The 26,049-nt window shown below is 39.9% G+C and overlaps 2 protein-coding genes across 9 annotated transcripts in view; one reads left to right on the forward strand and one right to left on the reverse strand.

Annotated features, from left to right (window-relative positions):
• LOC105220444 (uncharacterized) lies at positions 1–24,522 on the forward strand. 5 transcript variants are annotated; one of them, XR_008470838.1, is made up of 4 exons: positions 1–2,067; positions 11,539–11,736; positions 21,455–22,867; positions 22,926–24,522. XR_008470838.1 is itself a non-coding variant. In XM_054228910.1 (4 exons), exons 1-3 carry the CDS (start codon positions 1,718–1,720, stop codon positions 22,860–22,862), a joined length of 402 nt encoding a protein of 133 aa, XP_054084885.1. In that variant the 5' UTR covers positions 4–1,717; the 3' UTR covers positions 22,863–22,867; positions 22,926–24,522. The 5 variants fall into 5 exon arrangements, 2 of the variants coding, with proteins under 2 accessions (XP_054084884.1, XP_054084885.1); XR_008470839.1 differs by having other exon boundaries at positions 22,747–22,867; positions 22,926–22,943; XM_054228910.1 differs by lacking the exon at positions 11,539–11,736 and having other exon boundaries at positions 4–1,796; positions 1,861–2,067; positions 22,747–22,867.
• Positions 1–26,049, reverse strand: part of LOC105220418 (acireductone dioxygenase) — a 137,592-nt gene that overhangs the window by 75,562 nt on the left and 35,981 nt on the right. For 3 of the 4 annotated variants that reach the window (XR_008470837.1, XM_054228904.1, XM_054228903.1), the window contains one exon: positions 19,555–19,632. The exons of the other annotated variant lie outside the window; for it this stretch is intronic. Coding sequence is in view for 2 of the 3 variants with exons in the window: in XM_054228904.1 (XP_054084879.1) it covers positions 19,555–19,632 (78 nt within the window). In the remaining variant the exon portion in view is untranslated. The remainder of the gene's footprint in view (positions 1–19,554; positions 19,633–26,049) is intronic. 4 annotated transcript variants of the gene reach the window in all.

Consider the following 26,049-nt stretch of genomic DNA (forward strand, 5'->3'; position numbering starts at 1 on the left):
TCTTGAATAATCTTTTGTTTTTTTTTTCTTTTGCAATATATTTTCTGACCATTTTTGTACGACAATTCAATTCGACTTTTTTGAGATGCATGTGTAATCTTAAAGGTGATTAACTTTTCCGCGATTATTTACTTTCTAAGAATTTACTTTTCGAGAGTATACTGTATTCATAATGAAATATATGGTTTTGCTTTTAGCCATAACATTTTTCAAAAGTAGTAATTTGAAGCTAACGCAGTAGCCAAGAATTGAGTTATCATAACATATCACAAAATTAATCGCTCACAAATTACTTCTAATGCATGAAAAAATAATAAAATTGAACACAAAAGAAACGAGATTTACCATACGAGATTTACTCCACTGCAGCGGGAGCAGGTTGCAGTGGTTGTACTGTTACTGCAAACCAACTCTACGTCGCACCGGTGTCGCAGTCCACGAAGACTCGGACCAGGAAAGCGCCGTAAGTATAAATACGGATAAGGAGGATGAACTTCTTCGCTCTCCGGAGCTATCGACCGAGGGTTCCAACTCTGGCAACAAGAGAGGGCCCCGGAAGAAGCCAAGCAAGGAGGGGTTGAAGGCAAAGGCGCGATATAAAGCGGCGGTCGGGATTTGCAACCGACTCGAAGGCAAGCCTAACCTGAAGGAGGAGGAAGAGAAAAGGTTGGCTTGGGCCAGAGAAGAGGTAAAGAACGGCTGAGCTCACTTCGCCACTCGTAATTGGTGCAATGCTTCAGATCCAGCGTTTGCGAATCGCATTGAGGAGCATAATGCGGAGAAGAGGCAGCGCTCTACGGAGGGTGAAACGAAGGCACCAACAAAAAGGAGGAGATGCAAAGACGTAGCTGAGAAGCTAGACGTCAGGCATACGGACGAGAAGCCGACAACGTCCAAAGCAGCGGCGGCGGTCAATGAGATTGCGAGGCGACACTTGATCGTTGCGCTCATCGATCGCAGCAACCCGCTGGGACAGATGTCACAAGAGCGGTGGAAAACAGTGGAGATGAAGCTGTTGGAAGCCCTCTTCGCACGGATGGACTCCGATCCAAGCGCACCCATGCCAACTTTCGATGGAGCGGGGTGGCTTGGGGGGGTCAAGCTCCTGAAATGTAAAGACGACCCGTCGTTGACCTGGGTGAAGGAGGCTGTAAAAACGCTTCCGAACCTATGGGAAAACGCCAAATTGGAGGTGGTAGACCGTAGCAGCATTCCTTTGATGCCCAAAGCGAAGGTTATTATACCTAGGGTGGTAGACCTGAATCATGCTCTGCGGTTACTACAAAGACAAAACCCGGGCGTGCCGACTAGCGACTGGAGGGTACTAAGCGTGGCGTAATCTTCAAACGAAGACGGAGGCCAAAGCTACATCCTCCAGATTAATAAAGCGGCGGACGACATAATCTATGCGAGGTTCGGGAAGATGGCATGGGGCGTTGGTAGCGTGTACCTTCGCCTCAAAAAGCGCCACCCCGCGGACGGCAACGAGAACACGCTAGAAAAAGGTGAAGTGGAGAAGGATCTCGGCATCAAAGAGATCATGGCGACTTCACTGGTCTTACAGGAGGTGGAGAGGGCACCTACCCAGCAATCTGATGGCGCAAAATCAGGAGCTGAGGGTACTTCAGGTGAACCTCCACAAGAGTAGGATCGCCTCAGCCGAGCTCCTTCTCAATTTAGAGAAGGGCGGCTACGACGTGGCTCTAGTCCAGGAACCATGGATAGCTTCGGGAAACGTGGTCTCTGGGCTAAAGTCCAAAAACTTTATAACATACATCCCGAGCGTAACCAACAGGGTAAGAACGGCAATACTGGTGAGCAAAAAACTGTATTCTCATGTTGATCTCAATCTTTCCACAGATGACTTAACGGTGGTGGGTGTAAAGGGTGTCAAGGATGAGCTCATACTCCTTGCATCCTGCTACATGCCACACGATAGCGAGGCGCCAACGGCGGAGCTCCATAGACTGGCGGTTACATCCAGTGACAGGAGGCAGGCGCTGGTGATGGGCGCCGATGCCAACGCCCATCATACGATCTGGGGAAGCCCAGACATAAACCAGAGAGGTGAGTGACTATTCAACTTTATCATTCAAAGTAGTTTAGCGATAGCCAATCGAGGTGAGGAACCTACTTATATAGGACCCACATCGAAGAACGTTTTAGACATTACTCTATATACAAGTAGAGGTGTAGTGATGGAGAACTGGAAGGTTTTAGGTACACCATCATTCTCTGATCATAGGCACATCTACTTTTCCATTCGATCGAAAGCGAAAATAAGAAGTGTAGGTAGAAGGGATCCAAGAAGGGCAAATTGGGACCTCTACAGACGGATATTATTGTGTAAGAGACTCAGACCTTGCACTTTTAACTCTCACAAAGAACTAGAGGAGGGCGTAAACCAATTTACAAATGCTCTCAACAAGGCATTCCAATCCGCGTGTCCTCAATTACAGCTGAGGCAAAACACAAAGCCCCCCTGGTGGAACAAGGAACTCGGGTCCTGCAGACACAAGGTACGAGAGATGTTCAACTGGGCCAAAATAGCAGAGAATAATGAATGCTGGGGTGAATATAAAGATCTGCTACGAGACTACAAAAAGCTATTGCTAAGCTATCAGTCCTGGAAAAGCTTTTGTGGCGAGTTTGAAAAGACCAATGAGGTGGCAAGGCTCAGGAAGTTGTTATCCAAGAGTCCCGCTCCAGCTGGTCTGATTCGCAAAATTGACGGGGAATGGACGCACAACTGTGAGGACTCATTAGAGGACCTTGTCAGCGTGCACTTCCCAGGCTGTAAGAATACAGTCACTCCTGAGTGTGTAGAGGAATGTCCTAGGAACTTTCCTGAACAAATTATCACGGATGACAAGATTGAATGGGCAATTCGCTCGTTCAGCCCATTCAAATCCCCAGGTATGGATGGAGTCATCCCAGCCATGCTACAAAACATACCACGGTTGGTTGTGCCGTGGTTAAAAACGATTTTTAGAGGATGCCTAAGGTTCGGGTATGTGCCGCACTCGTGGAGAGAGGCTAGGGTAGTGTTCATTCCAAAGGCAGGTAAGAACAACCCAACCTACTCAAAGGAGTTTAGGACCATAAGCCTAACCTCTTTCCTTCTGAAAACATTAGAGGAAATTATAGACGTGCATATAAGGAACGCGGCGCCCCCTGGCAGCCTGTCCAAGGCACAGCATGCGTATACTAAAGGCAGATCTGTAGAGACTGCACTCCATTCACTAGTATTTAACATCGAAAAGGCCCTGGAATATAAGGAGTATGCTCTCGGAGCTTTTCTGGACATTTCCGGGTCATTCAACAACGTTTCAACGGAAGCTATTTTGAATGGCATCGAGTCTATAGGAGTTGAACCAGCCATACGGCACTGGGTAAAAAACCTCCTGACATCTAGAAGGATAACGGCAGGATGGAACGATGCCAGAACGACTAAGGAAGTTGGCAGGGGAACTCCGCAGGGCGGAGTACTTTCTCCGCTCCTTTGGACACTGGTCGTGAATAATCTGTTGAAGAACTTAGAAGGTAAAGCTCCCAAGATAATAGCATATGCGGACGACTTAGCCATAGTAATAACAGGAAAGTGTCTGCATACTATTAGCAACATAATGACCAGCACACTCAATACTGTCCAAAATTGGGCAACACAAGCAGGCCTAGGGTTAAATGCGGAAAACCAATCTGCTTGTTTTTACAAGGAAATACAAAATCCCTCAATGGAGGTTCCCATCGCTAAACGGAACAGAACTATCACCAAAGGACCGCACTAAGTACCTAGGAATCGTCTTGGACAGTAAGTTACTGTGGAAGCACAATGTGGAAGAAAGGCTAGTAATGCTCTATATGCATGCAGGCAGTTGCTAGGCACTACCTGGGGGCCTTCTCCCTCTCTCATGCACTGGTGCTACACAGCGATAGTGAGACCAATCATGCTCTATGGTGCTATTGTGTGGTGGACAGGCTTGAAGAAGTCAACTTATCGAAAGCCATTGGAAAGGGTTCAGCGACTCGCAGCTCTCTGTATAACGGGAGCTCTGAGAACCACCCCTACGGCAGCTCTTGAACGGATACTTAACCTGCCGCCGATAGATCTCTTTGCCGAAACTTATGCGGCAAAATCTGCGGGGCGACTACTGGCGGGAGGAGAATTTACTCATAGAACTTTTGGGCACAGCTCGGTGGGTAGGGGCGGTTTGGCAAGTACCGACTACTTGACCCCACTAATGAACTGGGAAAGAAGATTCCGGGTGAACCTGGAAAAAGACGGCTGGCGTAAGGGAATGATAACCTCACGCAGCACATTGAATATCTACACGGATGGCTCGAAAATGGAGGACGGGGTAGGTGCTGGAATATACTGTCAGGAGTTAGGCGTAAAGCAGCCTTTTAAACTTCCGAACCACTGCAGTATTTTTCAAGCGGAGGTATTTGCTATTGGGAAAGCCGCGGAGCTAGTCCTCAATACAGCAGCCGGCTACTCCAAAGTCAATATCTACGTAGACAGTCAAGCAGCAATTAAGGCAACAACCTCGGTTTGCATTTCGGCCAAAAGTGTCTTGGATACCAGGATGGCAGTGGAGAGAGTTGCCAGGAACACGTGTCTTCGCTTCTACTGGGTGCCAGGACATAAAGGCATTGAAGGCAACGAGATTGTGGACGAAATTGCCAAGAATGGTGTAAAACTGTCTTCCGGAAACGCGAATAACATTGGCAAACCCATGCACTGTCTGTTCGATGATCTGGACAGGGGCATGAAAAGAAAAATCCTAGCACGTTGGACAAATATACCGGGGTGTAAAACCGCTAAAGCCATGTCTAAAACCGTAGACCAGAAGTACACCAAACTCATTCTGTCACTCGATAGAAGGGACTGCAGGAGTTTGGTGGGAATACTCACGGGTCACTGTCTGGTGGCGGCACATGCCTACAAAATGGGACTTACAGATCGAGATAACTGCAGGAAATGTCAAGAGCAAGGTGCAATAGAAACAATGAAGCATCTTCTGTGTACCTGCCCTGCATTGTCAAGGCAGAGACTTCGCTACTTGGGGGCCTCACAATGTGAGAATCTGGAAGAGGTATCGAAAGTGAAGCCACAAATGCTTTTAAAATTCGCGTCAAGCGCAGGCATCCTAAGAGATGACTACTCCTCGTGGACAACGTGACGGTACTCCATCTGGTATCGCAAAGGACCTAAATAGGTCTATGTGTGGCGTATTGGCCTACCAGTTTAACCTAACCTAACCTACCATACAAACTTCCACTCTTGATAAACCGAGACTATAAAATTATCTCGTTTTATACAACTAGATTTTCGGTGTTATTCGTTGTTTTAACGATAATTTTGCGAAGAAAAGGAGAAATGTCAAATCAAAAAGTAAACAAAAATGGCCGACAGTGGCTTTATGTAAATGGTTAGATTATTGAAGGAGTTCAGAAAGAGATTATTTTCATAGGTAAACATTGTCCACAATAATTCATGAAAGAGTAATGAAAATTTTGTAAACACACATTCAACCAACGAATTCTGCGTATTTTATAATAAAACGTATGCCAGTGTGACAAAGCGTTTCCCAATAGAGGGGTTTCGGGTAATCGAGAAAAAGTGTAGATGTGAAGTAAAATTCTCTCTAGTTCTAGTGGACTTTTTGCCGACTATATAGGACGAAATGTGTGTCATTTTAATAACATTAAATATCCGAATTAGGCCTGTTTTACTTGTTTAAAACTATGTATGATTGAATTAAAAGTTAATGTGGTATCAAAAAAATTGAAATATTAGGGGTATTCGTTAAATATGTAAAATCATCGAATACCTTGTGAACGTTAGTTATGACCTATGTTGTGAAGATATATAAGATCAACTGCACAATTTAATGAAAATATTACATTTAATACTCCTCCGCCGCTAAAATCAAACAAGCATGCGATTTTCATATCATAATTTCAGTAGTGAGCACAATCAGATTACCGTGATTTTTTCTAAATAGCTCCAGAAATTTCTCTTTTTCGCTCACTCTCGACATTTTAATTTATGATTTGACAACTAAACAGCTGATCGATAAAAAGCATTCACATAGACACTTGTATATGTGCGTTCGTATATGAATAAATATATGAAATTGGTAAACTTATTCGTTTAAACGAATACCACTATTATATTATTTGTTTTAGATTTTAAAAGAATTTTCAGTTTTGTGGTCAGTACAGTGCTGAACACATAGACGACGACAAGCGACGAGCGACATCTGTCAAATATTATAATAGCAATAACAAAATAAATTTCAGTTCGACTACAGCTCTCACGCGAATAAGTTCGTTACCCAACCGTCTAAGTGCAAAGTTGAAATGAGTTACTAAAGTTGATTTAACTAATTAATACTCTCATCGCGCACTGGTGGAAAACCTATTCTAATGAACGATCCGCCTGACTTGGACGGGACTTCCCCGCTCCTCCCCCAACCATTTCGAAAAATTACGGAAATAAATTCTCCTGGACCTAAATTCTTAGTAATGAAAAGAATAAATAGTGACTTAACCTTCTCCATTTCTTATTAAAAAAGTAATCGACGGTACATGCGGTCAAGTCGACATGTGCAAAAAACTCAGAGGTGGTGATATATATATATATTTGGCGTAGGAACCGCTTTAAGCGATTATAGCCGAATCCACCAGAGCGCGCCACTCATTCCTCCTTTTTGCTTTTTGGCGCCAACTGGAAACACCAAGTGAAGCCAGGTCACTTTGCACTTGGTCTTTCCACCGGAGTGGAGGTCGTCCTCTTCCGCGGCTTCCTCCAGCGGGTACTGCATCGAATACTTTCAGAGCTGGAGTGTTTTCTTCCATCCGTACAACATGACCTAGCCAGCGTAGCCGCTGTCTTTTTATTCGCTGAACTATGTCAATGTCGTCGTATAAATCGTACAGCTCATCGTTCCATCGTCTGCGGTATTCGCCGTTGCCAATGTTTAGAGGACCATAAATCTTGCGCAAAACCTTTCTCTCGAAAACACCAAGAGTCGTCTTATCGGATGTTGTCATCGTCCACGCTTCAGCGCCATACATCAGGACGGGAATAATGAGCGACTTATAGAGTTTGATTTTGGTTCGTCGAGAGAGGACTTTACTTTTCAATTGCCTACTCAGTCCAAAGTAGCACCTGTTGGCAAGAGTGATTCTGCGTTGGATTTCAAGGCTGACATTGTTGGTGTTGTTAATGCTGGTTCCCAGATAAACGAAATTATCTACAACTTCAAAGTTATGACTGTCAACAGTGACGTGGGAGCCAAGACGCGAGTGCGCCGACTGTTTGTTTGATGACAGGAGATATTTCGTCTTGTCCTCATTCACCACCAGACCCATACGCTTCGCTTCTTTATCTAGTCTGGAAAACGCAGAACAAACGGCGCGGTTGTTGCTTCCGATGATATCAATATCATCGGCATACGCCAGGAGCTGTACACTCTTGTAGAAGATTGTACCCTCTCTATTTAGTTCTGCAGCTCGTATTATTTTTTCCAGCAATAGATTGAAGAAGTCGCACGATAGTGAGTCACCCTGTCTGAAGCCTCGTTTGGTATCGAACGACTCGGAGAGGTCCTTCCCGATCCTGACGGAGCTTTTGGTGTTGCTCAACGGCAGCTTACATAGCCGTATTAGTTTTGCAGGGATACCAAATTCAGACATCGCGGCATAAAGGCAGCTCCTTTTCGTGCTATCGAAGGCAGCTTTAAAATCGATAAAAAGATGGTGAGTATCGATTCTTCTCTCTCGGGTCTTTTCCAAGATTTGGCGCATGGTGAATATCTGGTCCATTGTGGATTTTCCAGGTCTAAAGCCACACTGATAAAGTCCAATCAGTTCGTTGACGGTGGGCTTTAGTCTTTCACACAATACGCTCGACAAAACCTTATATGCGATATTGAGGAGACTTATACCACGGTAGTTGGCGCAGATTGTGGGGTCTCCCTTCTTATGGATTGGGCAGAGCACACTAAGATTCCAATCGTCAGGCATGCTTTCTTCCGACCATATTCTACAAAGAAGCTGATGCATGCACCTTATCAGTTCTTCGCTGCCGTATTTGAATAGCTCGGCCGGTAATCCATCGGCCCCCGCCGCATTGTTGTTCTTCAAGCGGGTAATTGCTATTCGAATTTCTTCATGGTCGGGTAATGGAACATCTATTCCATCGTCATCGATTGGGGAATCGGGTTCGCCATCTCCTGGTGTTGTACTTTCACTGCCATTGAGCAGGTCGGAGAAGTGTTCCCTTCATAATCCCAGTGTGCTCTGGACATCCGTTACCAGATTACCTTCTCGGTCCCTACATGATAATGCTCCGGTCTTGAAACCTTCTGTTAATCGCCTCATCTTTTCATAAAATTTTCGAGCATTACCCATGTCGGCCAGCTTTTCAAGCTTTTCATACTCACGCATTTCTGCCTCTTTCTTTTTACGTCTGCAAATGCGTCTCGCTTCCCTCTTCAGTTCTCGATATCTATCCCACCCCGAACGTGTTGTGGTCGATCGCAACGTTGCGAGGTAGGCAGTCTGTTTTCTCTCCACTGCGGAACGACAATTCTCATCGTACCAACTGGTTTTTTGGCGTTGCCGGAGACCAATTGTTTCGGCTGCAGCGGTATGCAATGAGTTTGAGATGCCGTTCCACAGCTCCCTTATATCGAGATGCTGATGAGTGCTCTCAGAGAGCAGGAGTGCAAGTCGAGTAGAAAATCGTTCGGCTGTCGGTTGTGATTGCAGCTTTTCGACGTCGAACCTTCCTTGTGTTTGTTGACGGGCGTTCTTTGCTGCACAGAGGCGAGTGCGTATCTTTGCTGCTACTAGATAATGGTCCGAGTCAATGTTTGGTCCTCGGAGCGTACGCACGTCTAAAACACTGGAGACATGTCTTCCGTCTATCACAACGTGATCGATTTGGTTGCGCGTGTTTCGATCAGTGGACAGCCACGTTGCTTGATGAATTTTTTTATGCTGGAATCTGGTACTACAGACAACCATATTTCGGGCCACAGCGAAGTCGATCAGCCTCAGGCCGTTTGGCGATGTTTCGTCATGGAGGCTGAATTTTCCGACTGTTGTGCCAAAGACACCTTCTTTACCCACCCTGGCGTTAAAATCGCCAAGCACGATTTTGACATCGTGGCGGGGGCAGCGCTCATAGGTGCGTTCCAGTTGCTCATAGAAAGCGTCTTTGGTCACATCGTCCTTCTCTTCCGTTGGGGCGTGGGCGCAAATCAGCGACCACAAATCCTACACCAAATTTGCGCTCCTTTATATGGCCGCTGTAGTAGATGTCACAAGGACCCACCTTCTTCCGTCCTTGTCCCGTCCATCGCACTTCTTGGACGGCGGTGATGTCAGCCTTTAGTTGTATGAGGACATCAACCAGCTGGGCAGAGGCACCTTCCCAATTAAGAGTCCGGACATTCCAGGTGCATGCCCTCAAATCATGATCCTTAGTACGTTTGCAGGGGTCGTCATCAAAAGGGGGGTTTCTCATCCGAGGCTCGGTGTTTGTTTTCATTGGGGAGATTTTTTTATGTGGTGGGTCCCAAGCCCTACGCACAACCGCACAAGCGGGCTTCGCCTTCTCACTTTAGCTCGCCTCCAAACGGATGTCTGTTAGCTACCCAGGGGATACTTGGTCTAAAACCGGAAGTCGTGAGCTGCTTGAGTCATATGCAAAAGAATCGTTCCTGGCCACTCCCAAGTGAATGGCAATCAGAAACTTTCCTCACTTGCGTGAACCTCTACATATGACCCCATCCCCCAAGTGGTGGTGATATCCTCATTAAAACAAAGAACCATACACAAGCACAGAAACTTATAAAACTAAAAAATGTATCCCCTTATATACAAGTACATATAACAATGCACAAAAATATATATTTCTCCAAAGGTGTTGTCTACTGCAACGATCTCCGCGAAATACCCGAAAACGAAATCCTAGATGAACTTAAAGATCAAAGCGTGAGTGAAGTTCGAAAAATTATGCGAAAAGATAACAATAATAGCTCAACTCTCGTCGAAACCGGCCTAATAATTATTACCTTTGCAAAGCTCTCACTGTCTGATTCAATTTCTATTGATTATGAAAAAATACGCATCCGACCTTATATGACCCTCCCTCTACGGTGCAAAATTGTCACCGCTACGGTCATCTCACGAAACACTGCAAAAACCAAGCACTATGCTCAAACTGCTCGCAAATGTATCATACATCATCTGACTCGGCTGAAAAATGCAACTACCCGTCCGCCTGCCATAACTGCAGATAAAACAGCACCAGCAGCGCCGACCACTCACCGTACTTTAGAAACTGCCCTATATTCATTAAGCAAAAAGAAATTAATGCTATCAAAATACTGCAAAAAGTGGACTACAAAACTGCCCACACTATATACAAACAACAGTTTCACCAATCTATTACATTTTCAAGTACTCTACGAACACCTGCAGCGTACAACTCAAGCGACGAGCTCTTAGCACCAACTCTCACGAGAACCAGGAGTTTGGTGGGAATACTCACGGGTCACTGTCTGGTGGCGGCACATGCCTACAAAATGGGACTTACAGATCGAGATAACTGCAGGAAATGTCAAGAGCAAGGTGCAATAGAAACAATGAAGCATCTTCTGTGTACCTGCCCTGCATTGTCAAGGCAGAGACTTCGCTACTTGGGGGCCTCACAATGTGAGAATCTGGAAGAGGTATCGAAAGTGAAGCCACAAATGCTTTTAAAATTCGCGTCAAGCGCAGGCATCCTAAGAGATGACTACTCCTCGTGGACAACGTGACGGTACTCCATCTGGTATCGCAAAGGACCTAAATAGGTCTATGTGTGGCGTATTGGCCTACCAGTTTAACCTAACCTAACCTACCATATAAACTTCCACTCTTGATAAACCGAGACTATAAAATTATCTCGTTTTATACAACTAGATTTTCGGTGTTATTCGTTGTTTTAACGATAATTTTGCGAAGAAAAGGAGAAATGTCAAATCAAAAAGTAAACAAAAATGGCCGACAGTGGCTTTATGTAAATGGTTAGATTATTGAAGGAGTTCAGAAAGAGATTATTTTCATAGGTAAACATTGTCCACAATAATTCATGAAAGAGTAATGAAAATTTTGTAAACACACATTCAACCAACGAATTCTGCGTATTTTATAATAAAACGTATGCCAGTGTGACAAAGCGTTTCCCAATAGAGGGGTTTCGGGTAATCGAGAAAAAGTGTAGATGTGAAGTAAAATTCTCTCTAGTTCTAGTGGACTTTTTGTCGACTATATAGGACGAAATGTGTGTCATTTTAATAACATTAAATATCCGAATTAGGCCTGTTTTACTTGTTTAAAACTATGTATGATTGAATTAAAAGTTAATGTGTTATCAAAAAAATTGAAATATTAGGGGTATTCGTTTAAATATGTAAAATCCAAGAAAACAACAACACTAATATGCCAATAAATCTCACTTCAACATCAAATAAACAGTACGAGTCTTCACAACTAACGGAAACGAAAATCAAAATATTCCCAAAAGCAACCTCAAGTCGTACCATCAAGCAACTACAAGCTAAAGCTAAGGAACAAATAGGCAAAAACAAACTAAAAATGATCAATCACAAACAAAGAAATCAACAACTCCAACTCAGATGATAGTGATGACTTTGATAGTCTCACTATGTAAGAGTAAGTATTCTTACAACACTTTCCTCATTTTATTTTTCTTTATACTATCGTATTACTGCTCATTATATTATTATTACTTTTACTTAGTATTTAATATAATCCACTAACATGTCACTTACTATTGTCCAATGGAATATAAAAGGTTACACAAACAACTACACCGACTTACAACTACTGTTAAAATCTCACAGTCCGAAAATAGTTTTTCTCCAAGAAACACACATATAAAAGGAGCAAAATATACCGATACCTATCAACTACAATTTATATACATCTGGCCCCACACGAAACGCGTTCGGAGGCTCCGCTCTTCTTATCCACAACTCTCTGCAACACATATATATCAACTCTACAATAAATAACTTTTATGTTACGAACGTTGTCATCCAATATAAGATGAAATTCTTAATTAACTCCACGTACATTCCACCCAATACATCACTTACTTACAATAACCTTGAAAACTTAGTTCCACAATCCAGATCCCCTGTAAAAATTACGGGTGACCTTAATGCACATCACACTAGCTGGGGCGCCTAAAACAATAATAAAAAGGGGAAAATGATATCCAAATCATAACTCAATCGCTACTAACACTCCTAAACGACGGTTCGCCTACCCACTACACCACCCACCACACATTCACACACATCGACCTATCAATCGCATCCCCAATCATCGCCATTCAAAGCTATTGGAAAACAAAGTCTCAGCTCTCTGGCTGTGACCATTTCCCTATAATTATATCCCTCTTCCCCGACAGTAACTCTGAAATAGTCTCTAACCGCCCAAATTTTAATCTAAATAAAGCAAACTGGACGCAGTTTCACCTCCTTGCAAGCCATTTCAGTAACAATAGACCGGTTAGCTCAAATATCAACAAAGAAACCGCAAACATCCACAGGATTTTACTTCAATCTGCCAATCAATCCATACCCCAAACATCAAACAAAAGAAAATACACAGTCCCGTGGTGGAATAACACACTACAAGAATTAAAAATATTGAAAAATCACCATTGGAATAAATTAAAAAGAAACATCACGAACGACAATATAATGCAATATAAAAAGACTCAAGCAAATTTCAGACGAAACCTAAAACTAGCAAAAACTGAGTCTATTAGTCAATTCACTTCAACTATCAACCCTCACATACAACCAGGAGAAGTATTGGCAACAATTCGCTCCTCCTTCGTCAACTACAGAAAAAACGGAAATTGCGAATATATTTGGACAATTCGGTCGAATGACGCTCAAAACAGTAACTTTTCCTCAACATTTCAGCAATGTAAACAAGACACCCTCAACGAGACCTTCACCCTAATACAAAGCAAATCTGCTTGCTTTATCGAAGAAAAAATCAGCTATTTGGAGTTAGACATTGCACTAAATAGACTAAAAGGCAAAACACCCGGTCTTGACCGCATATCCTACCAAATGTTACAACACTTACCAAAAACCGTAAAACACCGACTCCTGGATCTTTTCAACAATATATTCAACCATCACTTACCGCAGATACCGAAGATAAAACTAGGACTAGATAAAACCCTAATAAAATCGTACCGACCAATTTATCTCAACCCATGCTGCTCAAAAGTACTAGATAAGATCATCGCCAATAGATTATGGTGGTTTGTCACAAACTTTTACATAGTCATCAGATGGGCTTCAGGAAGGGTAAATCAGTGTCTGCTTCTCTAGTATATCTAGACTATCAGATCTCTCAGTCTCTCTCAGCCAAAAAACACATATCAATCGTGTCTCTAGATTTCTCCAAAACCTTTGACAAAGTGGGATTTCACTCCATTTTGGATCAACTTAGACTCTGGAATATCGGTCCAAAAATTTTCCGATACATAAAGAATTTTATGTCAAACAGAACCATCAAAATAAAAATAAATTCCCATTACTCTCAACAATATTCCCTACAGAATGGTATCCCACAGGGATCACCTTTATCCGTTATACTCTTCCTCATTCCGTACAATAAGCTTAGTAACATCATTTCTCTTCACAAGGATTTAAACTTTATTGCATACGCCGACGACTTCATTATTATAAAAAAAATGAATAGATAAAAAAACACTTTGCTAGATCTCAGCAAATTCCCAATATTCAGGAGCCCAACTATCACTACAAAAATTTAAATATATCCACATATGTATAAAACATAACTGCCAGGTTAACACCCTTTGCAACAACATCAACCTAAGCTCTGTTGACAACCTAAAAATACTCGGACTTATATTTAATAAAAGATACAAATGGAATAGTCACATCGACTACCTAGTTTCCGCACTCAAAAAACGACTCGACATCATTAAATGCCTCGCAAGCACCAAACACAATTGCAACACAGTGTCATTACTATTAGCAGTAAAAGCGTTGATTATATCAAAAATCAACTACGGCATATACCTATACGCATACGCTCCATTATATACCTATACGCAAAATCGATTATAAGAAAACTGACACCAATAGAGATTTTATAACATTTAAACTTATAAAATCAATCATAATCAACGACCACTCCCCCTTCCCACGCTCTTATCCAAAAATCCCCCCCCAAAAATTAATAAAACACCATACTGCCTAAATAGGATAACAAACTTAGCTAAACAATTCGATATTTCATTAAACTTTAAACCCTCCCTAAACTAGAAAACTCCACACTGGAAACTTGACTACTCAACAATAGACACAAGTTTAGCTCATTTAAAAAAAAAACGGTACCACTCCACTAGTATATAGTAGAAAGCAGTTCTACGCAACTATAGAAAAACTCCCTAATTTCAAACTCCTATACACAGACGGCTAAAAAATTAACGCCAAAATCAGTTACAGCATAATCGTAAACAAACATAAAATTATAAAAATTGAACACCTACCCGTTTACAGTTCTAGTTTCTCTGCCGAACTAATTTCTCTTCTCGGACATAAAATGTTTCTTAAAATCACACTTCCTCCAAAAAGACCAAAATGATAACAACAATACTTCCCAATGGTACTCAAACATATCACAAAACTCCAAGACAATCAACGACTACTTAAAAATTAATACAACCTCTCTGACTAGAAAAGACCAAACAAAAATTATAAGACTAAGACTAGGACACAATAATCTGACAAATAAACACTTAATTGACAAAAACCAGTCCAACACCTGTAACTTTTGCAATAGTCAAACAATTAATACCCAACACATCCTTGATTCATGCACATTCTTCGACACCCACCGACTGTCACTTCCAGACTCAACATCCTCAAAAACCACTCAAAAAACCTTCAACTAATAACTTAATAACACTAATAAATTATTTCAAGTTTTGTAATCTATATAATAAAATATGAAATACTATTCATTCGCATCTTTGGTACTCTAACATTTTCAATATCACCTAAATCAACTGTACTACTGTATATCCTCACATTCATATTAGCTTAAGGCCCCAAATGCCATAGCTTCTATTTAATATATTGTTATGTAATTTAGTTATAATTTCAATATTCTTGTAAATAAATAAATTTAGACAACAGCACGACTTTGCGACAGCAGGGTTGAAGTTGTCGTTGTCGCCTAATTACAAATGTTTCTAATTTTGGCGACGACAATGGCCGCTGTAGAGCTGCCACTAATATGTGAAATGTAAAAGTTTTCAAAGTTCTAACAAGTATGACCAACACAAGCGTTAAATAGCTTCCATATATCATTTGTAATAACAATCGATTATTTAAAACAAATAAATCCACCCATTTGTACATTTTTTTCACAAATGTCACTTTGAACAAATTATGTAAATTTTCGTGAAGTGAAACGTTTCAGTACGGCAACAATGAAATTAAGTATTACTACCAAGTATTAAGTATTACTACGCACTCGCCTCTGTGCAGCAAAAAACGCCCGTCAACAAACACAAGGAAGGACGTCGAAAAGCTGCAATCGCAACAGACAGCCACGAAATACTCTACTCCAGCACTCATCAGCATCTCGGTATAAGGGAACTGTGGAACGGCATCTCAAACTCACTGCGTACCGCTGCAACCGAAACAATTGGATTTCGGCAACGACAAAAAACAAGCTGGTGTGATGAGGATTGCCGTCTCGCAGCGGATAGAAAACAGACTGGCTACCTCGCAACGTTGCAAACGACCACAACACGTGCGGGATGAAATAGATACCGAGAGCTAAAGAGGAAGCGAGAGGCATCTGACGAGAGGCATAGACTAAAAGGCAAAACACCCGGTCTTGACCTCATATCCTACCAAATGTTACAACACTTACCAAAAACCGTAAAACACCGACTCCTGGATCTTTTCAACAATATATTCAACCATCACTTACCGCAGATACCGAAGATAAAACCAGGACTCGATAAAACCCTAATAAAATCGTACCGACCAATTTATCTCAACCCATGCTGCTCAAAAGTACTAGATAAGATCATCGCCAATAGATTATGGTGGTTTGTCACAAACTTTTACATAGTCATCAGATGGGCTTCAGGAAGGGTAAATCAGTGTCTGCTTCTCTAGTATATCTAGACTATCAGATCTCTCAGTCTCTCTCAGCCAAAAAACACATATCAATCGTGTCTCTAGATTTCTCCAAAACCTTTGACAAAGTGGGATTACACTCCATTTTGGATCAACTTAGACTCTGGAATATCGGTCCAAAAATTTTCCGATACATAAAGAATTTTATGTCAAACAGAACCATCAAAATAAAAATAAATTCCCATTACTCTCAACAATATTCCCTACAGAATGGTATCCCACAGGGATACCTTTATCCGTTATACTCTTCCTCATTCCGTACAATAAGCTTAGTAACATCATTTCTCTTCACAAGGATTTAAACTTTATTGCATACGCCGACGACTTCATTATTATAAAAAAAATGATAAAAAAACACTTTGCTAGATCTCAGCAAATTCCCAATATTCAGGAGCCCAACTATCACTACAAAAATTTAAATATATCCACATATGTATAAAACATAACTGCCAGGTTAACACCCTTTGCAACAACATCAACCTAAGCTCTGTTGACAACCTAAAAATACTCGGACTTATATTTAATAAAAGATACAAATGGAATAGTCACATCGACTACCTAGTTTCCGCACTCAAAAAACGACTCGACATCATTAAATGCCTCGCAAGCACCAAACACAATGGCAACACAGTGTCATTACTATTAGCAGTAAAAGCGTTGATTATATCAAAAATCAACTACGGCATATACCTATACGCATACGCTCGATTATATACCTATACGCAAAATCGATTATAAGAAAACTGACACCAATAGAGATTTTATAACATTTAAACTTATAAAATCAATCATAATCAACGACCACTCCCCCTTCCCACGCTCTTATCCAAAAATCCCCCCCAAAAAATTAATAAAACACCATACTGCCTAAATAGGATAACAAACTTAGCTAAACAATTCGATATTTCATTAAACTTTAAACCCTCCCTAAACTAGAAAACTCCACACTGGAAACTTGACTACTCAACAATAGACACAAGTTTAGCTCATTTAAAAAAAAACGGTACCACTCCACTAGTATATAGTAGAAAGCAATTCTACGCAACTATAGAAAAACTCCCTAATTTCAAACTCCTATACACAGACGGCTCAAAAATTAACGCCAAAATCAGTTACAGCATAAACGTAAACAAACATAAAATTATAAAAATTGAACACCTACCCGTTTACAGTTCTAGTTTCTCTGCCGAACTAATTTCTCTTCTCGGACATAAAATGTTTCTTAAAATCACACTTCCTCCAAAAAGACCAAAATGATAACAACAATACTTCACAATGGTACTCAAACATATCACAAAACTCCAAGACAATCAACGACTACTTAAAAATTAATACAACCTCTCTGACTAGAAAAGACCAAACAAAAATTATAAGACTAAGACTAGGACACAATAATCTGACAAATAAACACTTAATTGACAAAAACCAGTCCAACACCTGTAACTTTTGCAATAGTCAAACAATTAATACCCAACACATCCTTGATTCATGCACATTCTTCGACACCCACCGACTGTCACTTCCAGACTCAACATCCTCAAAAACCACTCAAAAAACCTTCAACTAATAACTTAATAACACTAATAAATTATTTCAAGTTTTGTAATCTATATAATAAAATATGAAATACTATTCATTCGCATCTTTCACTCACTCTAACATTTTCAATATCACCTAAATCAACTGTACTACTGTATATCCTCACATTCATATTAGCTTAAGGCCCCAAATGCCATAGCTTCTATTTAATATATTGTTCTGTAATTTAGTTATAATTTCAATATTCTTGTAAATAAATAAATTTAGACAACAGCACGACTTTGCGACAGCAGGGTTGAAGTTGTCGTTGTCGCCTAATTACAAATGTTTCTAATTTTGGCGACGACAATGGCCGCTGTAGAGCTGCCACTAATATGTGAAATGTAAAAGTTTTCAAAGTTCTAACAAGTATGACCTACACACGCGTTAAATAGCTTCCATATATCATTTGTAATAACAATCGATTATTTAAAACAAATAAATTGACCCATTTGTACATTTTTTTCACAAATGTCACTTTGAACAAATTATGTAAATTTTCGTGAAGTGAAACGTTTCAGTACGGCAACAATGAAATTAAGTATTACTACCAAGTATTAAGTATTACTATGCACTCGCCTCTGTGCAGCAAAAAACGCCCGTCAACAAACACAAGGAAGGACGTCGAAAAGCTGCAATCGCAACAGACAGCCACGAAATACTCTACTCCAGCACTCATCAGCATCTCGGTATAAGGGAACTGTGGAACGGCATCTCAAACTCACTGCGTACCGCTGCAACCGAAACAATTGGATTTCGGCAACGACAAAAAACAAGCTGGTGTGATGAGGATTGCCGTCTCGCGGATAGAAAACAGACTGGCTACCTCGCACCGTTGCAAACGACCACAACACGTGCGGGATGAAACAGATACCGAGAGCTAAAGAGGAAGCGAGAGGCATCTGCAGACAAAAAAAGAAAGAGGCCGAAATGCGTGAGTCGAAGAGCTTGAATTGTATGAAAAAATTAAGCGACCTAACGAAGGTTTCAAGACCGGAGCATCCTCAAGTAGAGAACAAGGTGGTAATCTGGTAACCGATGTCCAGGGCATACTGGGATTATGGAGCGAACTGTGTGAAAGACTAAAGCCCACCGACAACAAACTGATTTGACCTTATCAGTGTGGAAAATCCACCGGGAAAATCCACAACTGACCATGCGCCAAATCTTGGAGAAGACCCGTGAAAAGAGAATCGACACCCACCACCTTTTTTTCGATTTTAAAGCTGCTTTCGACAGCACGAAAAGGAGTTGCCTTTACGACGCGATGTCTGAATTTTGTATCCCCGCAAAACTAATACGGCTAGGGGAAGACCTCCACTCCGTTGGAGGGACCAGGTGGAGAGCGACCTGGTTACACTTGGAATTTCCAACTGGCGCCGAACTGCGAAGGAAAGAGAGTAGTGGCGCGCTCTCATCGATTCGGCTATAACCGGCTAAACGGTTAACGCGAATTACATACATACATATTTAGTAAATTTTTACATGCAAAACAAGATGAATAGACAACAACGCAAATATGATAATTAGTACGATTTCTGATTTTTTTAAATATGTAAATCAAGCAGTATTGGCATTGGAAATGTGACAACCTTGTCTTGTTAAATTAATAAAATAATTATTTATTGTATGTACCTAAAAATAATATTATAATATAATATATATAATTCATATTTACCTCATCTTCAAATGTGTAATTCCGATCTTTTCGAATAGCAGTCAGTAACTCGTCGTCTTCGAAACTGTGCGCGTTTATCTAAAAAAAAATCATTAAGTTATAAATCAGCACAGGAAGAAAATAAAAGAAAGTTCCTCAAAAACATTTCCATATTTAAAATTAATATAAAGTGCAACATTTTCTACCCTTCTCACATTTTTTATTCCTTCGTTGTGTAAAATATTTATATTATTATATAACGAGGTAATTTTGGGTGCGCTCGAGCTACGTAATAAGTAGCAGTACCGCAAATCTGTTGCACATTTGCCCAAAAATTTTGCTTATATGGATCAAAATGGAACTTGTTATACTCTCGCAACAAATGTTGCTAAAGAGAGTATTATAGTTTTGTTCACATAACGGTTGTTTGTAACACCCAAAACTAAACGAGTTAGATATAGGGTTATATATACCAAAGTGATCAGGGTGAAGAGTGGAGTTCAAATCCGAATGTCTGTCTGTCCGTCCGTCCGTCCGTCTGTGCATGCTGTAACTTGAGTAAAAATTAAGATATCTTGATGAAACTTGGCACACTTATTTCTTGGCACCATAGGAAGGTTGCTTTCGAAAATGAGCAAAATCGGACCACTGCCACGCCCACAAAATGTCGAAAACCGAAAACACATAAAGTGCCATAACTAAGCCATAAATAAAGCTATGGAAATAAAATTTGGTATGAAGGACCGCACTATGAAGGGGCATATTTGGATGTAAGTTTTTTGGGGAAGTGGGCGTGGCCCCGCCCCCTACTAAGTTTTTTATACATATCTTGCAAAAAAATAGAGCTATATAAACCAAACTTTCTGCAGTCGTTTTTTTTAGCCTCTTCCTAATACAGCCCAAAAATGAAAGGAATCGGATAATAACCACGCCCACCTCCCATACAAAAGTTAGGTTGAAAATTACTAAAAGTGGGTTAACTCACTAACGAAAAACGGCAGAAACACTAAATTTCACATAAGAAATGGCAGATGGAAGCTGCACTCAGATTTTTTCACAAAATGGAAAATAGGCGTGGCGTCGCCCACTTATGGGTCAAAAGCCATATCTTAGGAACTACTCGACCGATTTCAATGAAACTTGGTTTGTAATAGTTTGCTTACCTCCCAATAATATGTTGTGAAAATTGGCCAAATCGCTTCACAACCACAGAAGATGATCTGAATCGTTTACTTTACAATATATATAGTAAGCACTAGTAAAGATATCGGAACAGAACTTTGCATAAATACTGCATTTATAGTGTGGCAGCACTCGAACACGAGGACCTCGGTGCTTTTAACCTAATATTATGGTTTCCAACTTTCAATGGACTTTATACAATATATATGACGAATATGTGGGTCAAATTGTGTATTATATAATATAAATAAAGTTAAATAAATAAATTGCGAGAGTATAAAATGTTCGGTTACACCCGAACTTAGCCCTTCCTTACTTGTTTTTTATTGAATTTTGGAAAAAAAATTAGAACAATTTTTAAAAAAGGGAAGTAACAAATAAAACAATTTTTATTAACATCCCCTGCAATACGGAGGTAACAAACTGCACAAACATAATCAAACTTTTACTGCTGTTTACCCATATAATTACAACATTTACATTTGTTTACAATTTTCAATTGAATGGAAGAGGCCTTAAGTTAGAACGAGACAAAAATATCGCCACTCTAAGCTTATTGCTAAAATAGGAAGATATAAGACATTTTTTTGAAAAGGATGATTTTTCATTGTAGCAGTAAATAGCCAGTTTGTGAAAAAATTTGGCGTGTCAAGAGGTTAGATTACATTTTGAAACTTTTTGTTATAGAAATTTACTAAATTTACAATACTAAAAAAAAACTAAATGAATATATTTGCAGGAAAACAATATTGAGTGGACCCTTAATATTAAATGCCGGTTAGTAACATAGTAACGAAAATGGCACCAGAACAAACTAGAATTGACAATCAAATGGGCAGATTTTGTCAATACAATCGGAAGCGAATGGGGTGTCTTCACAGTTCGAAGAGCAGGAGGAAGAGTCAATGGATGAGATCTCGAATAAAGCAGACATGTTAGCACAGCTGGAAGTGCATAAGGAGAACATGTCCACATATTTGGAAGCGAATGAGACTTGTATGTCAAGACCTTTGGTAGCGCATGGATATATTTTGTTAGAACTATTGGAAGTGAATGGGGTGTCCTCAAAGTTGAAAGAGGAAGAGTCGATAGAGGGAAATCAGGAAACAGGAGTGGTTTGATGGCTAGGGCGGAGAAATACCCAATTCTAAGCCAAGAGACTGACGAGATGGTGGACGTGGACATCAAAAGTTGGGAGATGTCCCAGAAGCTATGTGTCCGGAAAATATTTGAAGCTGCATCACTTCCACGATCCGATATCATGGTGGAAAGATTCATCCGAATTTTGGAAGAGCATTTTAGAAAGCTGGTGGACAGGTATCACCACAGGCATAGAGGATGTCCATATATCCATGTTCCTGGCTTATCGGCCTGCTGTACAGGAATCAACGGCGTAGACGACAGCGAGTATAATTTTTGGTTACCGAATGATTTAAGGTTTATGATTAATGAAAATGGAGAAAGGAAGGTTAAGGAGGACGACAGTGTCCTAGAAGACGAAATTAAGGGAAGAAATGCTAAGCGTTTAGTTCTGGAAGTATGTCTAATCGGTACGATCAGACTTAAGTGGAGGGCAGTGTAACGAAAATGGCACCAGAACAAACTAGAATTGACAATCGAAATCGATAACTTGCCAGAAGAATCTAGGCATCGATATTCGTAGATGCCAGAATGTTCGAGTGCCGATGTATCGCTTACAATCGACTATATAAGGGCTGCCGGACTGGCAGCAAGACACAGTTCTGATAAGAGAGTTGTCGAGTGAGGACAATTCTAAGGAGAGAGTTGTCGAGCAAAGTGTAAACAAGTTTAAGTTAGAGTTGTAAAGTAGAGTACTGAGTAATGAAGTGTTAACTTATAAGTATTTATAAATAAAGATTAGTGTATAGCCATTAAAGTGTGACTTTTATTTGACAATCCAGTGATCGAACTCAGGGTAGAGTTTTAGAGTAAATGACAGATTTTGGAAATCCGTTACGATATAATAATATGGGAATTGAAATACATATCTTTATTTAAAATTATTTACAGAACGGTTTCAATGGCAAGAATGCGGGATAAGTGCTACAACCATCACCTTTTCTCAATCGGAATTGGTAATTGACCTTAAAGAAGATGCGGAAATCTTGCTCTTGCTTGCTCATTGAATTGAGTAATTATATATGAATTGAAGAATTGAAATACATATGTTTATTTAAAATTATTTACAGAACGGTTTCAATGGCAAGAATGCGGGATAAGTGCTACAACCATCACCTTTTCTCAATCGGAATTTTTAATTGACCTTAAAGAAGATGCGAAGATCCGATATTTCTGAACCTTTTTTTGGCCATAGCAATAATTCAACGCAAATCCTGATAAAAGAGCGCCTCAAAATTATGCAATAATCAGCAATCGTTGCCATCAATAGATATTGCAGTAATTGATACGATTGTTCTAAATTTAAAAACTAAACTAAATATAAATTTGTAATGATGTAAAATGTAATGAAATACAATAAAAAAAATTAATTGTTTTTAACTGTTAGCGGAAATAGGTAACAGATATAGGTAACAAGCTGCTAAACAAAACAAAATCCCTTACGGTAACAAATACAAATAGGTGCTAACATATGTTTTAAACTGTTAGTTGTCAAAACTTGACCAATAAGGGCAAATGTACGTGTTATCGTAAAACGGGACCACTTATGCAAAATGTAATTGAATAGAGTGAGAAGAGCATTGAACGAGTAGGGGCATATTGTTACTTCTTTCCCACGCTTCGAACAAAAGTTACAAACATAGCTATAACATGTTAGCTGAAAATTACCCGTCTATTTGCATAAATTGTCAAAAAAATGTGTCGGTAGAACGTCATGCTGATGCTAGTGTTACCGAAAATTCACGCAGAAAAATTGGCAACCCTACTGTTGTGATTGACATCTCGAACGCACAAATTTTCATCGATAAAAGAAAATGGTATAATAATACTTGCCATAGGAGAAATAAAAAACATGGTGTTGATGCTCATTAAATTCTCTGCCGAGAATAATAAATCATCCAAAATTTTAAGACCAGACAAAACGATTTGAGTATATAAATAAATATATTTAAGTGAACCGATCTCTCAAATTCTTCGACTTATTGGACAACACTTAAATACAATCACGTAAATACAATAAAAACAAGTAAGGAATGGCTAAGTTCGGGTGAAACCGAACATTTTATACTCTCGCAATTTATTGCTATATTTTTATTAAGAAAACACACAATTTGTCCCATATATTCGGCATAAATATATTTCACATAATAACCGATTTATAAGCTATATTAGCTATATATAGTATTTTTGAAAATCCTATAATTAGGTATTCTCATATATTCATATAAGGGAAGTTATGACCGGATTTTAACCTTTTCTGGTACACAGACACACTATTAGAAGAAAAGTATTTCCTCTGAATTAAATTAAGACACCTAAGAGATTTACCGAAATTTTCGGTGAAAAGTTACCATGGGGCACTGAGTTCTTCATATTCGATATCTGATTTCGACAAATTTTTCACAAGTGATGCCTAAGATCATATACAGTATTTGTGTAAAGTTTTATTTTGCTATCTTCATTAGTTCCTTATGTATATATCATAAAGTGAAGGAATAAGATGGAATTCAAAAATGAGTTATATGGAAAGTTGAAGTGGTTGTGAACCGATTGCGCCCTTTTTCCACACGTGTCATCAGGGTGTCAAGAAAATATTATATACTGAATTTCATTGAAATCTGTTGAATACTTCCTGAGATATTGTTTTTGACCCATAAGTGGGCGATGCCACCCCCATTTTCCATTTCGTAAAAAAAAATCAGTGCAGCTTCCTTCTGCTATTATTTCTGTGAAATTTAGTGTTTCTGACGTTTTTCGTTAGTGAGTTAAACCACTTTTAGTAATTTTCAACCTAACCTTTGTATGGGAGGTTGGCGTGGTTATTATCCGATTTCAACTATTTTCATGGTGTGTGGTGGGGTACGTAGGAGAACCGACTACAGAAAGTTTGGTTTATATAGCATTATTGGTTTGCGAGATACATACAAATAACCGATTTGGGGGCGGGCCACGCCCACTTTCCCAAAAAAATTACATCCAAATATGCCCCTTCCTAGTGCGATCCCTTATTCCAAATTTTAGATTTATAATTGTATTTATGGCTTAGTTAAGACACTTTATAAGTTTTTGGTTTTGGTTCATTTTGTGGTCGTGGCAATCTCCTCAGGGTGCCAAGGAATATATGTTTCAAGTTTCGTTAAGATATCTCAATTTTTACTCAAGTTATCCGTTGCACAGATAGACGGACGGACGGATAGACAGATATTCGGATTTTGATTAATGGGGACCGGGACCCATTCGGATAATCAAATATTCGGATAATGGGATTTTTTTTTAAATTGCCATTGGAGAGAATAAAAGCTACGTTTTGATATTACATTTTATTGAATTAAATGAAAGAAACATGAAATTTTCAAAATCATTGTTTTTTAAACATCTCCGTCAATGTAAGCTGTTTTGCGGTCTTCAACCGTTTTCGGGCAGCCAGGACACGCATTCGCTTGACGGTGAGCAGTTGCAAGTGGTCACACTCGGGCTGACGCTCCATCCACTTCAAAGCAGTCTCGAGGCCGGCAAATGCTTCACTAGCTGATGGTCCAGCGTCTACTTCAACATCAGCAGAAAGTTCTTCTTCCACTTCCACTTCAACATCTTCTCTCACACTTAAAACAAGTCAAGTCAAGACTTGACGCGCAAACACTGGCTTCGCAGGAGAAGAATAATAGCGCACTTAGCGAACTTTTTTTTGACAATTTTTTGTGATTCGGATAATCGGCGATTCGGATAGTCGGAGTTCGGATAATTGGAGTTCTACTGTAGTTTGATTTTAACAATATTTCTATGAGTGATACTACACCTTATATGCAGTGTTTGAGTAAAGTTTCTTTCCGGTATCTTGATTGGTTCTTAATGTACATACATATATATTGTAAAATGAACGAATCAGAATGAATTAAAAATTGAGTTTTATGGGGGGTAGGTGTGGTTATTAACCAATTTTGCCCTTTTTCCTGAGATGTCATTTCTTTTGTGAAATTTAGTGTTTCTGACATATTTCGTTCGTGAGTTACGGAATTATTGTATTTGGGGAAGGGCTACGCCCACTTTTAGAAAGGAATTACGTCCAAATATGCCCCCTATTATTTTGGCTTAGTAATAGCACTATATAACTTTTCGTTTAACGCCATTTTGTGGGCGTGGCAATGGTCCGTTTTCGCAAATCTGGAATACCAACTCTCGCGTGATATCTGGGAA

Source organism: Zeugodacus cucurbitae, chromosome 4 (genome assembly GCF_028554725.1).
Source record: "Zeugodacus cucurbitae isolate PBARC_wt_2022May chromosome 4, idZeuCucr1.2, whole genome shotgun sequence".
NCBI classification, from domain to species: Eukaryota; Metazoa; Arthropoda; class Insecta; order Diptera; family Tephritidae; genus Zeugodacus; species Zeugodacus cucurbitae.